The following is a 17,473-nucleotide window of genomic DNA, read 5'->3' on the forward strand; positions in this document are numbered from 1 at the left end:
CGGCCTCGGCTTCTACCCATTTGGTGAAATGGTCCACTGCTACTATTACATACCTCTTTTGCCGACGAGTTGGAGGGAACGGGCCAACGATGTCTATTCCCCAAAGGGCGAACGGACGGCCTTCACTAATTGGTCTCTGAATGTGCTTGATAGTGTGTGACTCATTCGCATGAATCTGACAACTGTGACAAGATTCCACCAAACTTTGGGCATCTAACTCAGCTGTGGGCCAGTAGAAACCTGCTATCCTGGATTTCCTCAAGATCGTGGCGGATGCTTCATGCGACCCACAAGATCCTTCATGCAGCTCCTTGAGGATCTGCTGCCCTTTTTCTGGTAGAATGCATTTTAGCCAAGGATGACTAAAGGATTTTCTGTAAAGACCATCATTGATCAAGGAGAAGTAAGCTGATCTCCTGACAATCCTCTTCGCCTCTTCCTTGTCTTCAGGTAATGTTCCATTTAGTAGATATTGGCGGATGACTGTCCTCCAATCATCTTCCACCGTTGTGAGTACGGACACTTCTTTAGCAGCGAATGCTGGAGCCATTTTTACCTCGAAGGGACAATCTGGATCCGCCCAGTTTACTTCACAAGAAGCCATTTTGGCCAATTGATCAGCCTCTATATTGGATTCCCTTGGTATGTGAACCAATTCCCACTTAGTTTCTTTAGCTTCAAGGTTATCTAGAATCTTTTTGACTTCTGCTACATACTTGGCTAGAACCTCGTCCTTCACCTCGTAATTCTTGATCACCTGGTTGACCATTAGTTTAGAATCGCTGTATATCACGATCTGTTCCGGGGTGATTTCTTGAAGTAGGCGTAAGCCCAATATTAGAGCCTCGTACTCAGCAGCGTTATTAGTAGCATGGAAATTTAACTTTGCTGCGTATCGCAATCTTATATAGTGGGGACCTTTGATCACAACTCCTACACCAGCTCCATCTGCAGAGGAAGCTCCATCGGTATACATCGACCACTCTTCTAATGGAGGCTTGGGATGAGATATCCCCTCGTCAGTGAATTCATTCACGAAGTCCGCCAGGACCTGACTTTTCAAAGACGACCTGCTTTCATACCTTACATCGAATTCGCCCAGGCGAATCGCCCATTCCATCAACCTTCCCGAAGTGTCCGGCTTCTGTAATACCTTTCTCATCGGTATATGGGTTCGAACTATCACGGTGTGCACCTGAAAGTATGGCCTAAGGCGAATTGCCGTGGTTACGACAGCCAGTGCCATTTTGTCCAACTTCGAATATCTGGTTTCAGCATCTTTCAAAACCTTACTCACGTAATAAATGGGGAATTGTTGGCCATCTTCTTCTCGCACCATGACTGTGCATATGGCTTTATCCGTAACTGACACGTACATGTATAGATCCTCCCCCTTCAAAGGTCGACTCATCATGGGTGGCTCTGTAAGGAACCGCTTGATTCCTTCGAATGCATTTTGGCAATCTTCATTCCACTCAAACGCCTTTGTCCCTTGATAACTTCGAAAAAAGGCTGACATCTACGAGCTGAGCAAGAGATAAACCTGCCCAAGGCTATGATACGCCCATTGAGGCGTTGTACTTCTCTGATATTCCTAGGAGGTTGCATTTCTAGGACTGCTTTGACTTTGTCAGGATTTGGGCTAATTCCTCTTTCGCTAATCATGAACCCTAGAAATTTGCCATATGTTGCCCCGAAAGTGCATTTCTCTGGATTCAACTTGATGTTGTGGTGGCGAAGTACGTCCAGTACCCCCCTTATATCCTCTGTATGCTTCTCCACATTTGTACTTTTAATGATCATGTCATCTACATAGACAGAATAATTATCAGTCTTACTGTCTGCAAATATCTTGTTCATCATCCTCTGATAGGTAGCTCCTGCGTTTTTGAGCCCGAAGGGCATGACTTTAAAACAATAAGTCGCTTGATGAGTTACGAACGAGGTCTTGATCCTATCTGAGGGCTCCATCGGGATTTGATGATAACTTGACTTTACGTCAGTAAATGAATACATTGCGTGACCAACCGTTCCATCTACAAGCATGTCTATGCATGGCAAAGGATAATTATCCTTAGGGCAAGCTTTATTGAGATCCGTAAAGTTAATGCACATGCGGTAAGATCCGCCAGCTTTCTTGACTAGCACTACGTTCGCCAACCACTAAGTGTAAAGTACTTCCTCAATGGCATCCGCCTTTTGGAGCTTGGCGATTTCTTCTTCTATCGCTTTTTGCCTTTCTGGACCATGATTTCTCCGCTTCTGAGCCACAGGAACTGCATCTTTATCGATGTTAAGCTTGTGGGTGATCACATCTGGGCTGATTCCCGGGAGAACTTTGTCCTTCCATGCAAAGACATCTTCAGCTTCACAAAGTACTTTGGTGATCGCATCCCGGATCTTGCCTTGTAGCCCCTTAGCTATTCGCACCTGCTTCTCTTCTACCACAAAGTACATTTCGGTTTCACCTAGGGCCATTGTGACACGCTCTTCCTCATCTTCTTCTTTGGATTGAGGGCGAATCGTTAAGGATGCCGTATATGTTTCTTGGGCTACCTTTTGACAACCTTTGACCATCACACCTCCCTTGACCGTGGGAATGTAAAGTGTCAAATGGCGAATAGAAATAAGAGCTGCAACTTCGGAGATAAAAGGTCGTCCAAGGATAATGTTATAAGCTAATTGTCCATCCAAGATCGAGAACTCCAAATCTCCTCTCCAAACTTGATCATTATCAGCAAGCTCACAATCCAAAGTTACTTGGCCTTTCGTTTGAATGGTATGACCTGTCACTCCCAAAATGTCAACCACCGTTGGCTCCACCTGGACGGGATCAATCCGGAGTCTGGCGAATGCTCCTCGGGTAATGACATTACATGAACTTCCCGTATCGATCATTACCCTCTTCATCTCCCAACCTTCGACCGTCATAGTGACGACCAGTGCGTCCGCATGGGGTAAAATCTCAGGACCCGCATCCGAGAAGGGGCGGTTTAGCGATGTCCTATCAAGGGTGGTTGTCTTCGCCTTTTTCAATGCTGGCTGATAGCCAGGTCCGCCTGCTATGACATTGATGGTACCCTTTCCTTTCTTCTTTGGGTCCTCCTTGGATCTATCATCTTCCTTTCCTTCTGTTTGGATGAACCGATCCAACTTTCCTCTTTCAATGAGTCGCTCAATTTCTAGAGCTAACTCCCAGCAAGCGTCTGTATCATGGCCATTTTTCCTGTGATACTTGCAATAATTTTTAGGATTCTTTCCTTTATTGGTGTACTCCCCTCCTTTTGGCTCGGGGTATGAAATGCTCCGTTTGTGTTGACTATTCTCGATCCACATAAGAACCTCGCTCTTAGAAGCATTGAGAGGTGTGAAGGAAGTGACAAACGTCGATTTGTTCCTAGAATCCCTTCGTTTGCTCCGAGAAGAAGAATCTTGACGTTTGTCTCTGTCCCGATCTCGGGGACGAGATTCGCATTTGTCTTTTTTTGGCGATGATGGAGAACCTCGGCGAATATCGTCAACCTCTATAAAGTCTTTACAACGCTCCATCAACTCTGCCATGCTGGTAGGCTTCTTGCGGATGAGGTCCTCTTGTAAACTTTTACATATAGTGTTTCTCACGAAACATTCCACAGCTACGGAGATATCGACATCAACTATTTGTATACACAACTGGTTGAAAGTGTCCACATAATCTCGGAGGGGCTCATTCGCCTTTTGCTTTAATTCGAAAAGCTTTCCGAATTTCACCACTGCAGGGATGCATCCAGCAAATTTTGCACAAAATTCCCTGCTCAATTGATCAAAGCTGTTTATTGAGCCTGGAGGTAAAGATTGAAACCACAAATAAGCTGGACCTCCTAGTGTGGTGATAAACATTTTGCAAAGCACGGGTTCAGTTGCTCTATTGAGTCTGGCTAGGATTCGATATTTTCGAATATGAGCCTCCGGATTATCTTTGCCTGTGTATATCGCAAGGTTGGGAATCTTGAAAGCTCTGTCGGTTTCCTCTGCCTCGATCCAGGCTGCAAAAGGCGAATCCCTATTGGCGAATGGATTATGCCTAGCATTTTCTTCGTTCATTTGGAGTACTAGGGCCCTCACCCTATCATCAAAATTCTTCGGATCCGCCCTGGGGCGACCCCTTCGTGGCGATCTACTTGCAGAAGAAGAAGAAGAAGAACTTGACTCAGACGATGGATCTGATGGCGAATGTCTTCTTGCATTACCACGTCCGTTCCCTCCCCTTCCTCCCCCATCTCCTCCACTACCTCCTCTGCCTGGTGGAGTTGGACCATTTCCTCCTTGCTGGCCTCCTGACGAGGTGTGTCCAACAGTTCCCGAAGATGGATGCGGTGGTGGTCCACCTATATGAGATGTTATTTCTGGCCTTTTACTTCCTCTACGACCAGTAGATGGAGGAGATCTGCCACGGCGTGGGGATCCTGCTCGCTTATTTTTATTCTTTTTATGCTTTTTACGCATGGGCTCCTTGAATCCGCCAAGAGACGAATTTGTCCGCGGACGCCTGGGTACATTTGGTCCATCGAGACTAAACCTTGGAACCCCCGATCCGCCAGGAGGGACCGTATCATTCCTTCGACTTCCCTCGCCAGGAAATAACTCCCTGTTAACCTGTCGTCCGTCACCTGGTGCCGTAGTGGTTATTATGGAATCAATATTATGAGCTTGAAGGAATGAAGAGCCATGGGCACCCAGTCCCAGACCAAAGTTTAAAGGAGGTAAGGATGAGACAGATGTCGTAGATATTGTACTCCAACGCGGAGGGATAGTCATGGATGCCCGTAGGCGGTTCCCTATCTCAAGCCCATATCGTGCCTCAATATCCTGAACACACATATCGATGAAAGAGGCAGTGGGCATATTTCCATCAATATTTATTGTAGGAGCAGTTGTGCTTATGCGTCCAGCACTAGATGGTGTAATTATCGGTGATTCAATCCCAGAGGAGGGATTTGGTCCTTCATCGGTCATGATGTTTCACTGTGAACGAAAAAATCCTTTATTTGATCAAGGATTCCACGATCACCGCACCAATTGATAACACAAGAGAAACTTCTGATCGGATCACGTCCCTGTGAGGCGCCGTTGGGATCGGCCGGGGACACTCCGATGCCAAAGTCAGTAGAATATAGGGAGAATAAACTATATTGACGAAGCTTAGAGAATATAAAAGTAAGTGTACCTTGATAGCATGGAAAGGTAGGCTATATATAGTTGAGGAATTCGTAACCCCTAGGTAACTAGAAAGCCTCCATTAATGCTCATTTAATGGCGGTTTGAGACTATTTAATGATTCATTTAATAATCATTTATGGCCGAGACGGCGGCCAGCCGTTATCTAGGTAAATGGAGAGATTCGCCTAAGAGATCCGCCGACGGATCTCTTAGAGCTGATCTAGGATGATCCGCCAGACGGCTTCCTTTGCTACGTGGCATATCTTAAGGTAATTACCCCTTTTGGTCCTTATGATAATATCCTAATGTTATCATATACATATTTGCCCTTGCGTTTTCTCGGAAAAACAAATATGCACTTGTATCAAATAAACCCACTAAAATCTCCCTATACTTTCCACAAACCTACAGATATACCATAAACTAACAGAAGTGTGATTTAGCACAAACGGTGTGCCACGTGTGATGCCACGTGCCTCCACGTCAGTTGCCAACACATTAAAAAAATCCATGTTGGCAAATCAACCCTATAAAAGAGAATTTTTTCTCCTTTTGCTGTACAATTTCGCGATTTTGGGAAAAACCATCTTCTTCCTCCTTGTCGATCTCAAAGAGAAAGGGTTAGGGGATACTGGTTCGTGTTCTTGAAAGAGAAAGGGTTAGGGAACAATTTCTTTTCCGTGCTCTTCATATTTGAAGATGACAAGTGAAAGTTCTATTGGTTCTTTGCATTCTATGCACCATAGAAGGATGGAAAATATGTACGATGATCCCCCAAAATTTTGCTACTGTAAATTGAAGGCACCCAGATGGACGAGTTGGAGTAACGAGAACCCAGGAAGTGTTTTATGCTTGCCCTAAATTTAAAGTATGTTTATTCTGTTTTCAATTTAGGGATTTAAGAATTATTAGGGTTTTGTTCTGATATACATTCTGAAATTGAAAGTTTATTATTTGAATTGTAGGATTATTAGTTCGAGTATTGGTTGAGTATGAATTGATTATTGTTTGAATTCTGAAAATGTGAATTGTGGGATTATTGTTTGAATTCTGAAAATGTGAATTCTGAAAATGTAAATTGTGGGATTATTAGTTTGAGTATTAGTTGAGTATGAATTCTTAAAATGTGAATTGTGGGATTATTGTTTGAATTCTGAAAATGTGAATTCTGAAAATGTAAATTGTGGGATTATTAGTTTGAGTATTAGTTGAGTATGAATTCTTAAAATGTGAATTGTGGGATTATTGTTTGAATTCTGAAAATGTGAATTGTGGGGATTATTAGTTTGAGTATTGCTTGAGTATGAATTGTGGGATTATTGTTTGAATTCTGAAAATGTGAAATTGAAGGTTACTTGGATTTGGTTGAGTATTGGTTATATTAGTTTGAGAAGCATTTTTTGTCGTATGGTTCAGACTCAACTTTATTAATGTTATTAATTTTACAGGACAAAGGGTGTGGTTACTTTGACTGGCATGACGAGAAGCTACCGGTTAGAGCAAAAAGTGTGATTGATGAGCTCCATCAACAGATCAAGCACTTGAAGGAGGAAAATCACATGTTGAGGACAGATGGAGAATACACGTCCAAAGACGATTCATTATACTGGCAGTCCCTTATCCAAACTCAACTTGATAGGAATCATGAATTGGATACAGGGTTAAAGGGTGCGAACAAAATGAAGAACATGTTAATTGCATTGCTTATCATCACTTGGCATTTACTCATGTACATGTTATTCAAATGAAGTGATTAGATGTAAACATTCGATTATAACTTAATGTTGTTTTGTAATCCCACGAGATTAGTATGAGATTTTAACTTAGGACTAAGTTATTTTGTATGAGATTGTAGTTTCGTATCACTTGGTTATGTATTTTGGCATTTTGTAATCATTGTAGTTATATAATGAACTAGTGTCCTTGGGACATATAATTTACAAAATTTGATTGCACTATTGGTTTAAACAAAATTTGATATATAATTTGTACTATTGTTTTGTAATGGACCTATAATTTGCATTACACGGACCTATTATTTGCATTACAGAAAACCTGTCATTGAGACCTGTAATTGTTACTAAACCATATACCTTTAATTGACACTAAACCATGTACATGTGATGCCTTTTATTACAAACAATTCACTCCCAAACTTTTCTTCCACACAACACGAACATACTCAATAATTAAAAAGTGGACCTGTAAATATGCACTTTCATTCCTTACAAATACCAAAATATTCACAAAGTTTCAAAATAAGTCACATTGTAAGTGTGACCAAATATTCACAAAGTTCCAAAAAAAGGTCACATTGTCAAGTTCAGCAGCAACACATAACAACAACAACATTCTAAGCAATAACTCATAAGCAATAACAGCAACAACATTCTAAGCAATAACTCATAAGGAATAACAGCAACAACATTCCAAGCAATAAATCATAAGCAATAACAGTGACAACATTCTAAGCAATAACTCATAAGCAATAACAGCAACAACTCATAAGCAATAACAACAACAACTCATAAGCAATAACAACAATAACACATAACAACAATAAGATTCTCTTGTTCAAAGGATAATTCACAAAATTCCATCAATCAAACAAAGCGGCGAATCAAGAATAAAATTCAGGATAAAAAATTCAGAAATTGACGATAAGAACAAAATTCAGGTTAAAAAATTCAGAAAATTATGATGAGAACAAAATTATTCAGGATAACAAATAAAGAGATTGACAATAACAGATACATTTCGACAACATTCACAAACACATACCCATCTAACCACCCATACACATATCCATAAAACACGTACAGAAAACCCATACCCATACCCATATATTGATATTGCATGTTGTCAACCCATAAATCAAATTGATAGAAAGAAGAAGTTGAAGACTTACCTTTTTGCGTTCTCCACTCCAAATCGATCTAAATTTCAATCGCGTGTTTCATCTTCACAGGCGTTCTCCACTCGTTAGAAAGTTAGCGATACTAGGGCTTTGCCCTTTGTTTTTCTCAATCTAGAGCAATAAAAGGAGGAAGATCGTACTTCAATCGAGAGAAAGAAGAAGATGAAGGGTTCTTTTTGTATGGGTTCAGTGAACTGAAGGTCGAAATAATGAAATAAGAGACGAATGGGTTTTCAATTTAACCCTTCATATACATAGTTGCCACGCAGGTATATTTTTAAAATTATCTAGTTATGAAAATAGGGATGTGGCGTCACACGTGGCACACCGTTTGTGCCAAATCATACTTCTGTTAGTTTAGAGTATATTTATAGGTTTGTGGAAAGTACATGGAGATTTTAGTGGGTTTATTTGATACAAGGGCATATTTGTTTTTTCGAGAAAACACAAAGGCAAATATGTGTATTAACCCTATCATAATATGATCTCAATTATAAGCCTCACACAAACATGAGTAATTAAAATTATTTTAACGTGATATCTATAAAACCTTTCTAATTTGGTCACTTTAATGATTAATAAATTAAACTTAATATAGATATCAAATTAAAAGTAATATTACATTTTGGTATTAGTTTCACTTCACTCAAACATATGAACAAAGCTTGATTATGATTACATATTAACCATTAATTATTAACCTGATTATGAACAATTATTCGTGGTTAACGATAGCAGCGAAAAATATGTCAATTCATCAATCATTCATTTAAAAACCAGGCTCTGATACCACATGTTAGAAATGTTTACATTTTATCATAAGATTAGATAAACATTATTTATTTAGATGTTTGAGTAAGATGATTTTCACAAACACACACGTATCTTCATATATGATGATAACAATTGAGTTCTTCGAAAATCACCGAGAGTTTTGTTTCTCTCATTTAACCCTTTAAACTTGACATACTTTCTAGATTGAGAAAAAATAACTTTAGATAGGTTAGAGAGAGGACCAATTCTGATTTGTGTTCTTTAGATATACCTTCCATCAAGGTATCTCTTCATCCATAAGGTGCATTTCTTTTTTTTAACGAATCAATAGGATTTGATGTACCTTTTCGTTAATCAATCATGATGATTGATCATACCTTTCGTAAACTGACCAATAAGATTTATTCTTTTAATTTATCAAACTATGCAAGTATATAATATACTAGGACCATATTCTAACTTGATATAAATTATGGAAAATCCAACAAAATTTTCTTGCAAAACAGGGAAGCACCATTTATGAAAGTGTCCGTATAGCCCAACTGGACAAATTTCGAAGCAAATTATATAAAGACAAAATTCATGTTATTGAGAACTTCAAAATTATACCAGCTTTACAAAACTACAGACATATTTCTAATGAGAATAAGATTGTCTTTCTTCAAACAACTAAAGTAACACAAGTTGGCGAGATTGATTGCAAAATTGTTCTACAAAAGTTTGAGTTTGTTACTTTTAAAAGCTTATTGATAGGTGTCAAAATTATTTAGTTTTAACTAGTGAGATATTTCAAATATAGCTTTAGGATTAAATTCAGTTTCAAAGTAAATATTAGTTTTAATTGAACTTATGATGTTAAGATGTTATTGGAAGAATCACAACAAAAAGCTCGATCACTGATATTGATGTTAATGAAAAGAAATAAAAGAAAGTAGAATTCAAGTTGATGAATTATGAGTACGATCTATAATTAAAATTTTGGTAATTTAATTTAACGTTTCTTATTTTTATATAAATAAATATATATTCATATTTGGCTGTTTAATTATAGAGAAAAAATTATCAGAGCCACGTTATTGGGGAAGGTAGCCATAGATCTTGATGAAATATCAATTTCCACAAAAGACCAACCAACAGTTATTATTCTTACATTAATGACGGTGAAAAAGTATTTTGGGTAAGCATAATTATTAAATAGATACAAATATAAACATGTATATAATAAATAAAATAATTTATTTTAATTGCATATCAATATGCAGTATTTTCGACTATATCAATGATTATATTATTTATAATAAAAGCTCACTGTTCTACTGTTTTTTATACAGGAATTTACAAAATTTATGTCCTATAAAACGAAATGTTATTCGAATTATTATGCTCCATTTTTTTAATAAAATAAAATATTTACACGTAATGCATTTGTACAAAATATTAACTAAATCAAAACTTAATAAAAAAAAACAAAAAAAAAACTAATTTACAGAAGTTACTTTTGGACTAATTTACTGCAGAAAACGATTCTTCTTCTCCATCTCCCCCATACAGCCGCCTGACTGCGATTCTTCTTCTCCATCAGTCGCCTGACTTATTTCAACCTCTTTCTGCCGCCTGCGCCCGCCGTTTCCTCCGCCGGCCTCCGCCGTTGCCTCAGGTTTAACTGATTTCCAGGTTTGTATCACTAAAGCTTTGCCTTTTCTGGATAGTTTAAGTTGAATTTGTTAAAGATAGATTCAGATGGAATTTTTTTATTTGGTTGTTAAAGCTTTGCCTTTTTTTGATTATGGAAATGCTGCCTCTGCTGTTGATGAAACTCTAAATGCTTTTGTTGTTATAGCTTTGCCTACTTTTCTGAAATTTGCCTTTTTGAAATAGGCTTATTATAATTATTTTATATATAAATATAATTTTAAAATGGGAAAATTACAAAACTAGGTCAAATGGAAGACCCATTTACATATTTAACCCATTTACTCAACTTACTACATATCTAGACTGTTTTATGTGACTTTCCCATAATACCCCAATCTTTCATCTTCTCCTTCCCCTTTCTCTTCCAAATTCACGATTTTTGTGACTTCACCCAAAATGGCTCCTCCTCCTCCTTCCACATGGATCTAACCTGCAAGATCTTCAACACGTTTTCCTCACCTCTTTCTCCATTCTCGACTAAGACAACGATCGTTTCTTTTATATCACTGCCATATATTCTTCATCTGCTTCAGTGGTTCCTGGTTCGACTGTTCTTGATTTTTTTTCTGGTATTACGGCTCTCTTTCTACTATTGCGATTTACTGCTGGTTTTCTGGTCTCCCTCTTCAAGTTGTGGTTGTTCTCTCAATTTTCTGGTTCTATTGGTTCTCTGTTCTCTCAGTTTTCTCAGTTTCTCCGTTCAGCGATCGATATTCTTCATTTTCTTTGGCTTTCATCTCCGATATTCTCCACAATCTTGTTGTAAATTTTGATAATGTTATGATTTTAATCTATGTTGCCCGGACACGGACACGCGACACGGTATCCGACACGAACACGGATACGGGAAACGCCATTTCTATAAAACACAGGACACGGATACGTGGGGGACACGTGTAAATAATAAAAATATTGGGGCACATTTATAAATATTAAAAATATATTTTTATATATGATTTTTTGTATTAATGGCTTTAATTCCCAGGAAATAAGAATCGACAATAAGTTTCTGGCTCTTCAAATATCTGAGGAATAAGAATCGATCGATGACCCAGGACAGGAAATAAGAATCGATCGATGACCCAGGAAATAACGCGTAAGTCTTACCCCCTCCCTTTTCTCCAAAAAATTCCTCCGCCATTGTCTTCTACAGTAGCGATTAATCGGAGTTTTTTTTCCTGGGACACGCGTATCCTTCACTGATACGCGTGTCCAATTTTCCGATATTACGGAAACGGCCCCGACACGGTGTCCCTGGCGTGTCCGGCCGTTTCCGTGTCGGAACCGTATCGGACACCGGATACGTGAGGTTGGAGCCGTGTCCGTGCTTCAGAGATTTTAATGTTAGAATCCGTTGTTGTTTGCCATTTTTTGTTTAACTAAACCAGACATTCCATTCGCAGGCTTCGCATATGCTAACTAAAATCATCAACTAAACCAAACATTTGCTTCGCAGGCTTCGCATATGCTAACTAAAATCATCAACTAAACCAAACATTTGCTTCGCAGGCTTCGCATATGCTAACTAAAATCATCAACTAAACCAAACATTAGCTTCGCAGACTTCGCATATGCTAATTAAAATCATCAACTAAACCAAACATTTGCTTCGCATATTAGCTTCGCAGGCTTCGCAGATTTCGCATATATGCTAACCTCTGCGAAGTCAGACGGGAGAAAGACAGACGCGCGTAAATATTTAGGGTATTATGTGAAAGTCACATAAAACAGTCTAGATATGTAGTAAGTTGAGTAAATGAGTTAAATATGTAAATGGATCTTCCATTTGACATAGTTTTGTAATTTTCCCTTTTAAAATATATATAATTAATATACATTTTATTTATTTATTTATTACGCCTAAAAAAACCCCTCTTTCTGATAACCTAAAACCCTCTCGTCATTTCTTAACTTTGGGGTTTTTGTGTTTCAGTTTTCTGTTTGCCGCCATGCCTAAAAAGCTCGAAGAAACCCCTCTTACTGCCGAACAACTTGCGGAACAGGAGGCCTCAAAGGTAGATATAGCTGATAAGAAGAAGAACAAGAAGAAGAAGAATAAGCACAGAGAATCTGAATCCAATGGACAAGAAGAACTAACTTCGAAGAGGAAGTTTGAACAAGTTCAAGAAGGTCCTAAGAAAGAAAAAAAGAAGAAAAAGAAAGGTCATGTAACACACCAGCAAGAAGAAGAAGAAGAAAGTAACGGTAAAAAAGAAGGTGAAAACCATGAATCTAAGCAACTCGATTCTAAAGAAGGTGATGATGAGAGAATCGTAGTAACTGGAAAGGATGCGCAAGATGCAAAATATGCCCCGATAAAATCCTTTGCTGATTCCAAGCTGCCGGATACTGTTTTGAAATGTTGCAAGGATTTCAAAAATCCTTCTCCAATTCAGGCACATGCTTGGCCTTTTTTGTTGGATGGCCGTGATTTTATCGGCATTGCAAAGACTGGGTCAGGTAATTTGTTTTTTTTTTTTTTTTTTACTAAGAAGATTCTGCCATTTTCCTTTAATTCTAATTATGTGTTGCTTTTTGTGTCGTTTGCTTATTTTACTTTTGTCATTAGGCAAGACTTTGGCATACGGGATACCTGCAGTTATGCATGTATTGAGTAAGCGTAAAGGGGGATCGAAAAAGAGAGGGAATCCCCTTTGCCTTGTGCTTGCGCCTACCAGAGAATTGGCTGATCAAGTAAGTTCTTTCAAGTGATTACTGATAACGAAAGCAGATTACATTAGAATTAACAAAGTTCTTATTAGAATATTGTTTTGCTGACAGTGCATTGAATTACTGCTTCCCTTTTATCTTTTTGCCCCCAATTTGCTCCATAATAATACAGTTCGTATCACATTGTACATGTTTTGATTATTCTCTTCATACTTCATGTATTTTGTTACAGATATCAGTTGTGGTGTGTGATGCTGGGGAGTCTTGTGGCGTGAAATCAGTTTGTGTGTATGGAGGAACTCCTAAGGGACCACAAATATCTGCCCTGAAGTCTGGTGTTGTAGGATATCTCTACTATTTCTTCCTAATTTTATGTGGCTTAGTTTATTCATTTTATATTGGTGGTATATATTCCTATAGTAGTATAAAAGGTTTCATTTTGATTCACTTGGAACGATAGTTTTCTTTTTCATCACATGGTTTAGAATGGGTCTGGATAGGAATTACTGTTCAAAGAGTCAGCAATTTTTATTTTCTAGGGTGTATTTGCTTCCGAGATTCCATGTGGTCTTTTTGATACTATTATGACCCTTGTGCACCCAGGATATAGTCAATGTATAATGACTATATGATTTTCTTATGCACCCAGGATATAGTCATTGCAACCCCTGGGCGTTTGAGGGATCTGATTGAAATGAATGTATGCCACCTATCGGAGGTCTCTTTTGTGGTGAGTTAACTATTGCTTCATGACGTTTTAGTAAATTATCTTGTCATTTGCATTCTGTTTGATGATCATGCAGATGCAGTAGACCCTTACCAATTGGGGAAGAGCATTTGTTCCTTTAATTTGCTTCAAATTTTCATTAAATTGAAATTTACTGCAATTTATATATATTTAATGCATTAAAATGTTCTGCACTAGTCATTTCGAACATAAAAATCTTGCACTTTTTTTTCCCTTTACTAGCAGCATCCATTGACATTAATTTCTCTAGGTTCTTGATGAAGCAGACAGAATGCTTGACATGGGATTTAGACAGGAAGTCCGCTCTATATTGAGCAACACATGTTCTGGTCAGTGAGCTGTTATTGCCGTCTTACTTTCTTTTCCCGTTCTTTCAATTGCTTTTTATTTATATCTTGATTGAGACAGTTTGAGTTTCATTCGTTTTATGTTTGCACCAGGTATATACTTGTCAATTAGATATACTGCTTTTCTGTGAACAATGTATGAATTCTGTTGCAGAAACTTAGTGTTTTTTGAAATGGGTTGTCCGAGATGCGTTATTATCAATGCTCTTGTGGAGTGTAATATGGTCTACCACATCCTTTTGGCACATTTCTGCATGAAGAAACCAAAAGCATTAGGCAAATTCTTTTCATGCTTACATAAAAAAAAAAAAAAGGAAAAGAAAAGAATCAACTGGTAGGCATATTGCTTAACATTTCCTCTGTCAATTTGGGTCTTCCTCTAATAACTTCCTCAGTTGAATGGTTAATCAGTTAGGGGTACTCTATTTTACAGTTAAGAAGCAATAAATTTGGAAAAAATGCTTCAAACTTTTTATGAATAATTTTGGATTTAAAAAAGGACATGATGGATACTTTATGGAGCTAACAGCTAACTAAATCTCATTAGGTACATCATGTGGGAGTCTAATGTTTTAATTTTGGATTTTCTTATCATCTCTGTGCTGATGCTTTTGAATTCAAGTTATCCGATTCATTGATGTCAAAAAAGACAGAATGCATCCTTTTCTGATATTGATTTAGATCATTCAACCTGTACAGCTCGACAAATGATAATGTTCAGTGCTACATGGCCTCTAGATGTTCATAACCTAGCTGAGGAGTATATGGATGCTAATCCCATTAAGGTGTGGATGTATATAAATAATTCTTTTTTGTTTCTGTTCTCTATGACCTTTGTAAAATCAATAAACTTGTTTTAGGTGGTTGTTGGTTCAGAGGATACGGCTGCCAACCATGATGTCATGCAAATTGTTGAGGTTTGGTTTCCTTTCCAATCAGGGGATGTTTGTAATATTTTAGCTTTTCATATCTATTATCTCTGATGGCATGACAAATATAGGTCCTGGAGGAACATTTGCGGGATAAACGTTTACTTGCTTTGCTGGAAAAATATCATGAATCTCAGAGGTACTTTTTTTTTTAAAAAAATGTGTATTCTTGTTTGGAGTTGGCTAGCGTGTGTTATTGGATTATTGTAGTTCTATACTTGTATGTCCTGTGGAGTTCTTCTTTGAACGTGCGACTTATTGTGGATTTTTTTTTCGGTGTAATACATTTCTGCATTTGTGGTTATGGTCTCGAAAATCATGTTATGAAGGACTATTGTATAGGCAGTTTAAGAAGTAAGCTGCTAGGAAATACTTGAGTCGGTGTTTGCTGACATTTTGCTTTTAAGCTGTCACTTGATTCAATTAGCTGACACTTTTCGTACCAAACACTTGTCATTATATTATGTTTTATGTTTTATTTGGTTCCCAAGTCCAATTCTGTTTTACAGCTAAACATGCTTTGAGTTCTCGTAGGTTTCTTCAAACTTCTTAACTTTGCTTGCTGCATCTCATTTTTGTATCGGTTTTGTGGCATCAGGAATAGAGTGTTAGTTTTTGCCTTGTATCAGAAGGAAGCTGAGCGTCTTGAAGGGATGCTGAGAAATAAGTATGTTAAAATAATGTTGTGTTATGTAGTCTGTTGAAAATTACAGTTCCGAAGCTTTTTGATGATTTTAACTTGCTGATTCGCCTTCCCTCTTTGTTTCCCCTCTTTTTCTTCGTTTTATTGTTCTAGTGGCTGGAAGGTTGTTGCCATACATGGAAATAAAGCACAAAATCATCGAACGAAGGCACTATCATTGTTCAAGGAGGGCAGCTGTCCTTTGATGGTATATTGAAAATTAAATAATTCAGAATTGTTTGAGGTTTTGTGTATCCCCGTCATCTTTTCTTTTTCATTTGTTTATTATGAAGAGGGCAAATTGCTGGGTAAGCATCTTAGATGCTTTTAGGGAAAGTGATGGCTTCTTGATTTCGAAGTTGCTTGAGTTTATGGAACCTTGTTTTTTTTTTTTTTTTTGTGAGATGTGTGAGACGAACTTGGATGTTTAAATTTGCAGGTAGCTACTGATGTTGCTGCTCGAGGATTGGATGTTCCAGATGTTGAGGTAGTGATCAACTATAGTTTTCCACTTACTACAGAGGATTATGTCCACCGAATTGGGAGGACTGGGCGGGCTGGTAAGAAGGGTGTCGCCCATACATTTTTCACGCAACAGAACAAGGTAATTCTTCAACCTTAGTTGATAAATAATGGGCCATTGGTTATGTTTCGAGCAATAAACAATGACATTTCAGGGACTTTCCGGGGAGCTGGTGAACATTCTCCGCGAAGCTGGACAAGTCGTGCCAACTGACCTTTTGAAATTTGGGACTCATGTGAAGAAGAAGGTGAGCATTTTTTCTCTTTTGCAACATTTCAATGCAGATTTGCGGGTTTTAGTTTATGCTCAAATACTCGTGTTTCTACTCCATTTTACATTGTATTGTTTGATAAAAAATGCAGGAGTCCAAGCTTTATGGGGCTCATTTCAGAGAAATATCTGCAGACGCTCCAAAGTCTAAGAAGATTGTATTCAACTCAGATGATGAAGATTAATTAAACGATCAATATTTATTTAATTTTTTGACGCAATAACTATAGTTTTATCATTGATTTTTTACCCCATTGTATTGAGAATGTTAAAATTTTAAGTAATATATATTTTTGGGTATTTATATACTTGTCAAGTTCATCAAATTCGTAGCTTGATAATAGGAGTGAACAGAAACACGTGTGGGGATTTCCGGTGAGGGATCTGTCTTGTTAGGGATGGGGAATTCCTGAAAAAAGAAAACCCCATGGAGCGGGTACGGTGAAACTTTTATCCCCGATGATCGGGGCTGGGTATAGGTATCTCCATCCTCGATTGTCCCCTAATAAAATCATGTTTAACTTATTATGTATGATATATGTATTTGTATGTTAGGGTTTCAAGAAATCAAAACCTTTTATATCCATTTTGATAATTTCTTCCCATAACTCATCTCTCTATACTCTTCGTGCCACCTTATTTAATTTCTTCAAACCCTCTTCCACCACCACTGTCTAGTGATGGCACCACCCGTTCTTTTGCTTCTTCCCATGTAGCCA

General features: G+C 37.9%; 1 protein-coding gene across 2 annotated transcripts; it reads left to right on the top strand.

Annotated features, from left to right (window-relative positions):
* The first annotated feature begins 10,390 nt into the window (after window positions 1–10,390).
* LOC136233682 (DEAD-box ATP-dependent RNA helicase 5) lies at window positions 10,391–17,049 on the top strand. 2 transcript variants are annotated; one of them, XM_066023396.1, is made up of 14 exons: window positions 10,391–10,564; window positions 12,519–13,045; window positions 13,155–13,279; window positions 13,488–13,595; window positions 13,905–13,985; window positions 14,254–14,332; window positions 15,050–15,135; window positions 15,211–15,267; window positions 15,351–15,418; window positions 15,878–15,946; window positions 16,076–16,169; window positions 16,401–16,565; window positions 16,639–16,731; window positions 16,847–17,049. In XM_066023396.1, the coding sequence occupies exons 2-14, from the start codon at window positions 12,535–12,537 to the stop codon at window positions 16,937–16,939; spliced, it is 1,629 nt and encodes a 542-aa protein (XP_065879468.1). In that variant the 5' UTR covers window positions 10,391–10,564; window positions 12,519–12,534; the 3' UTR covers window positions 16,940–17,049. The 2 variants fall into 2 exon arrangements, with proteins under 2 accessions (XP_065879468.1, XP_065879467.1); XM_066023395.1 differs by lacking the exon at window positions 10,391–10,564 and having other exon boundaries at window positions 12,455–13,045; window positions 16,847–17,048.
* The last annotated feature ends 424 nt before the right edge of the window (window positions 17,050–17,473 follow it).

Source organism: Euphorbia lathyris, chromosome 6, assembly GCF_963576675.1.
Source record: "Euphorbia lathyris chromosome 6, ddEupLath1.1, whole genome shotgun sequence".
NCBI lineage: Eukaryota > Viridiplantae > Streptophyta > Magnoliopsida > Malpighiales > Euphorbiaceae > Euphorbia > Euphorbia lathyris.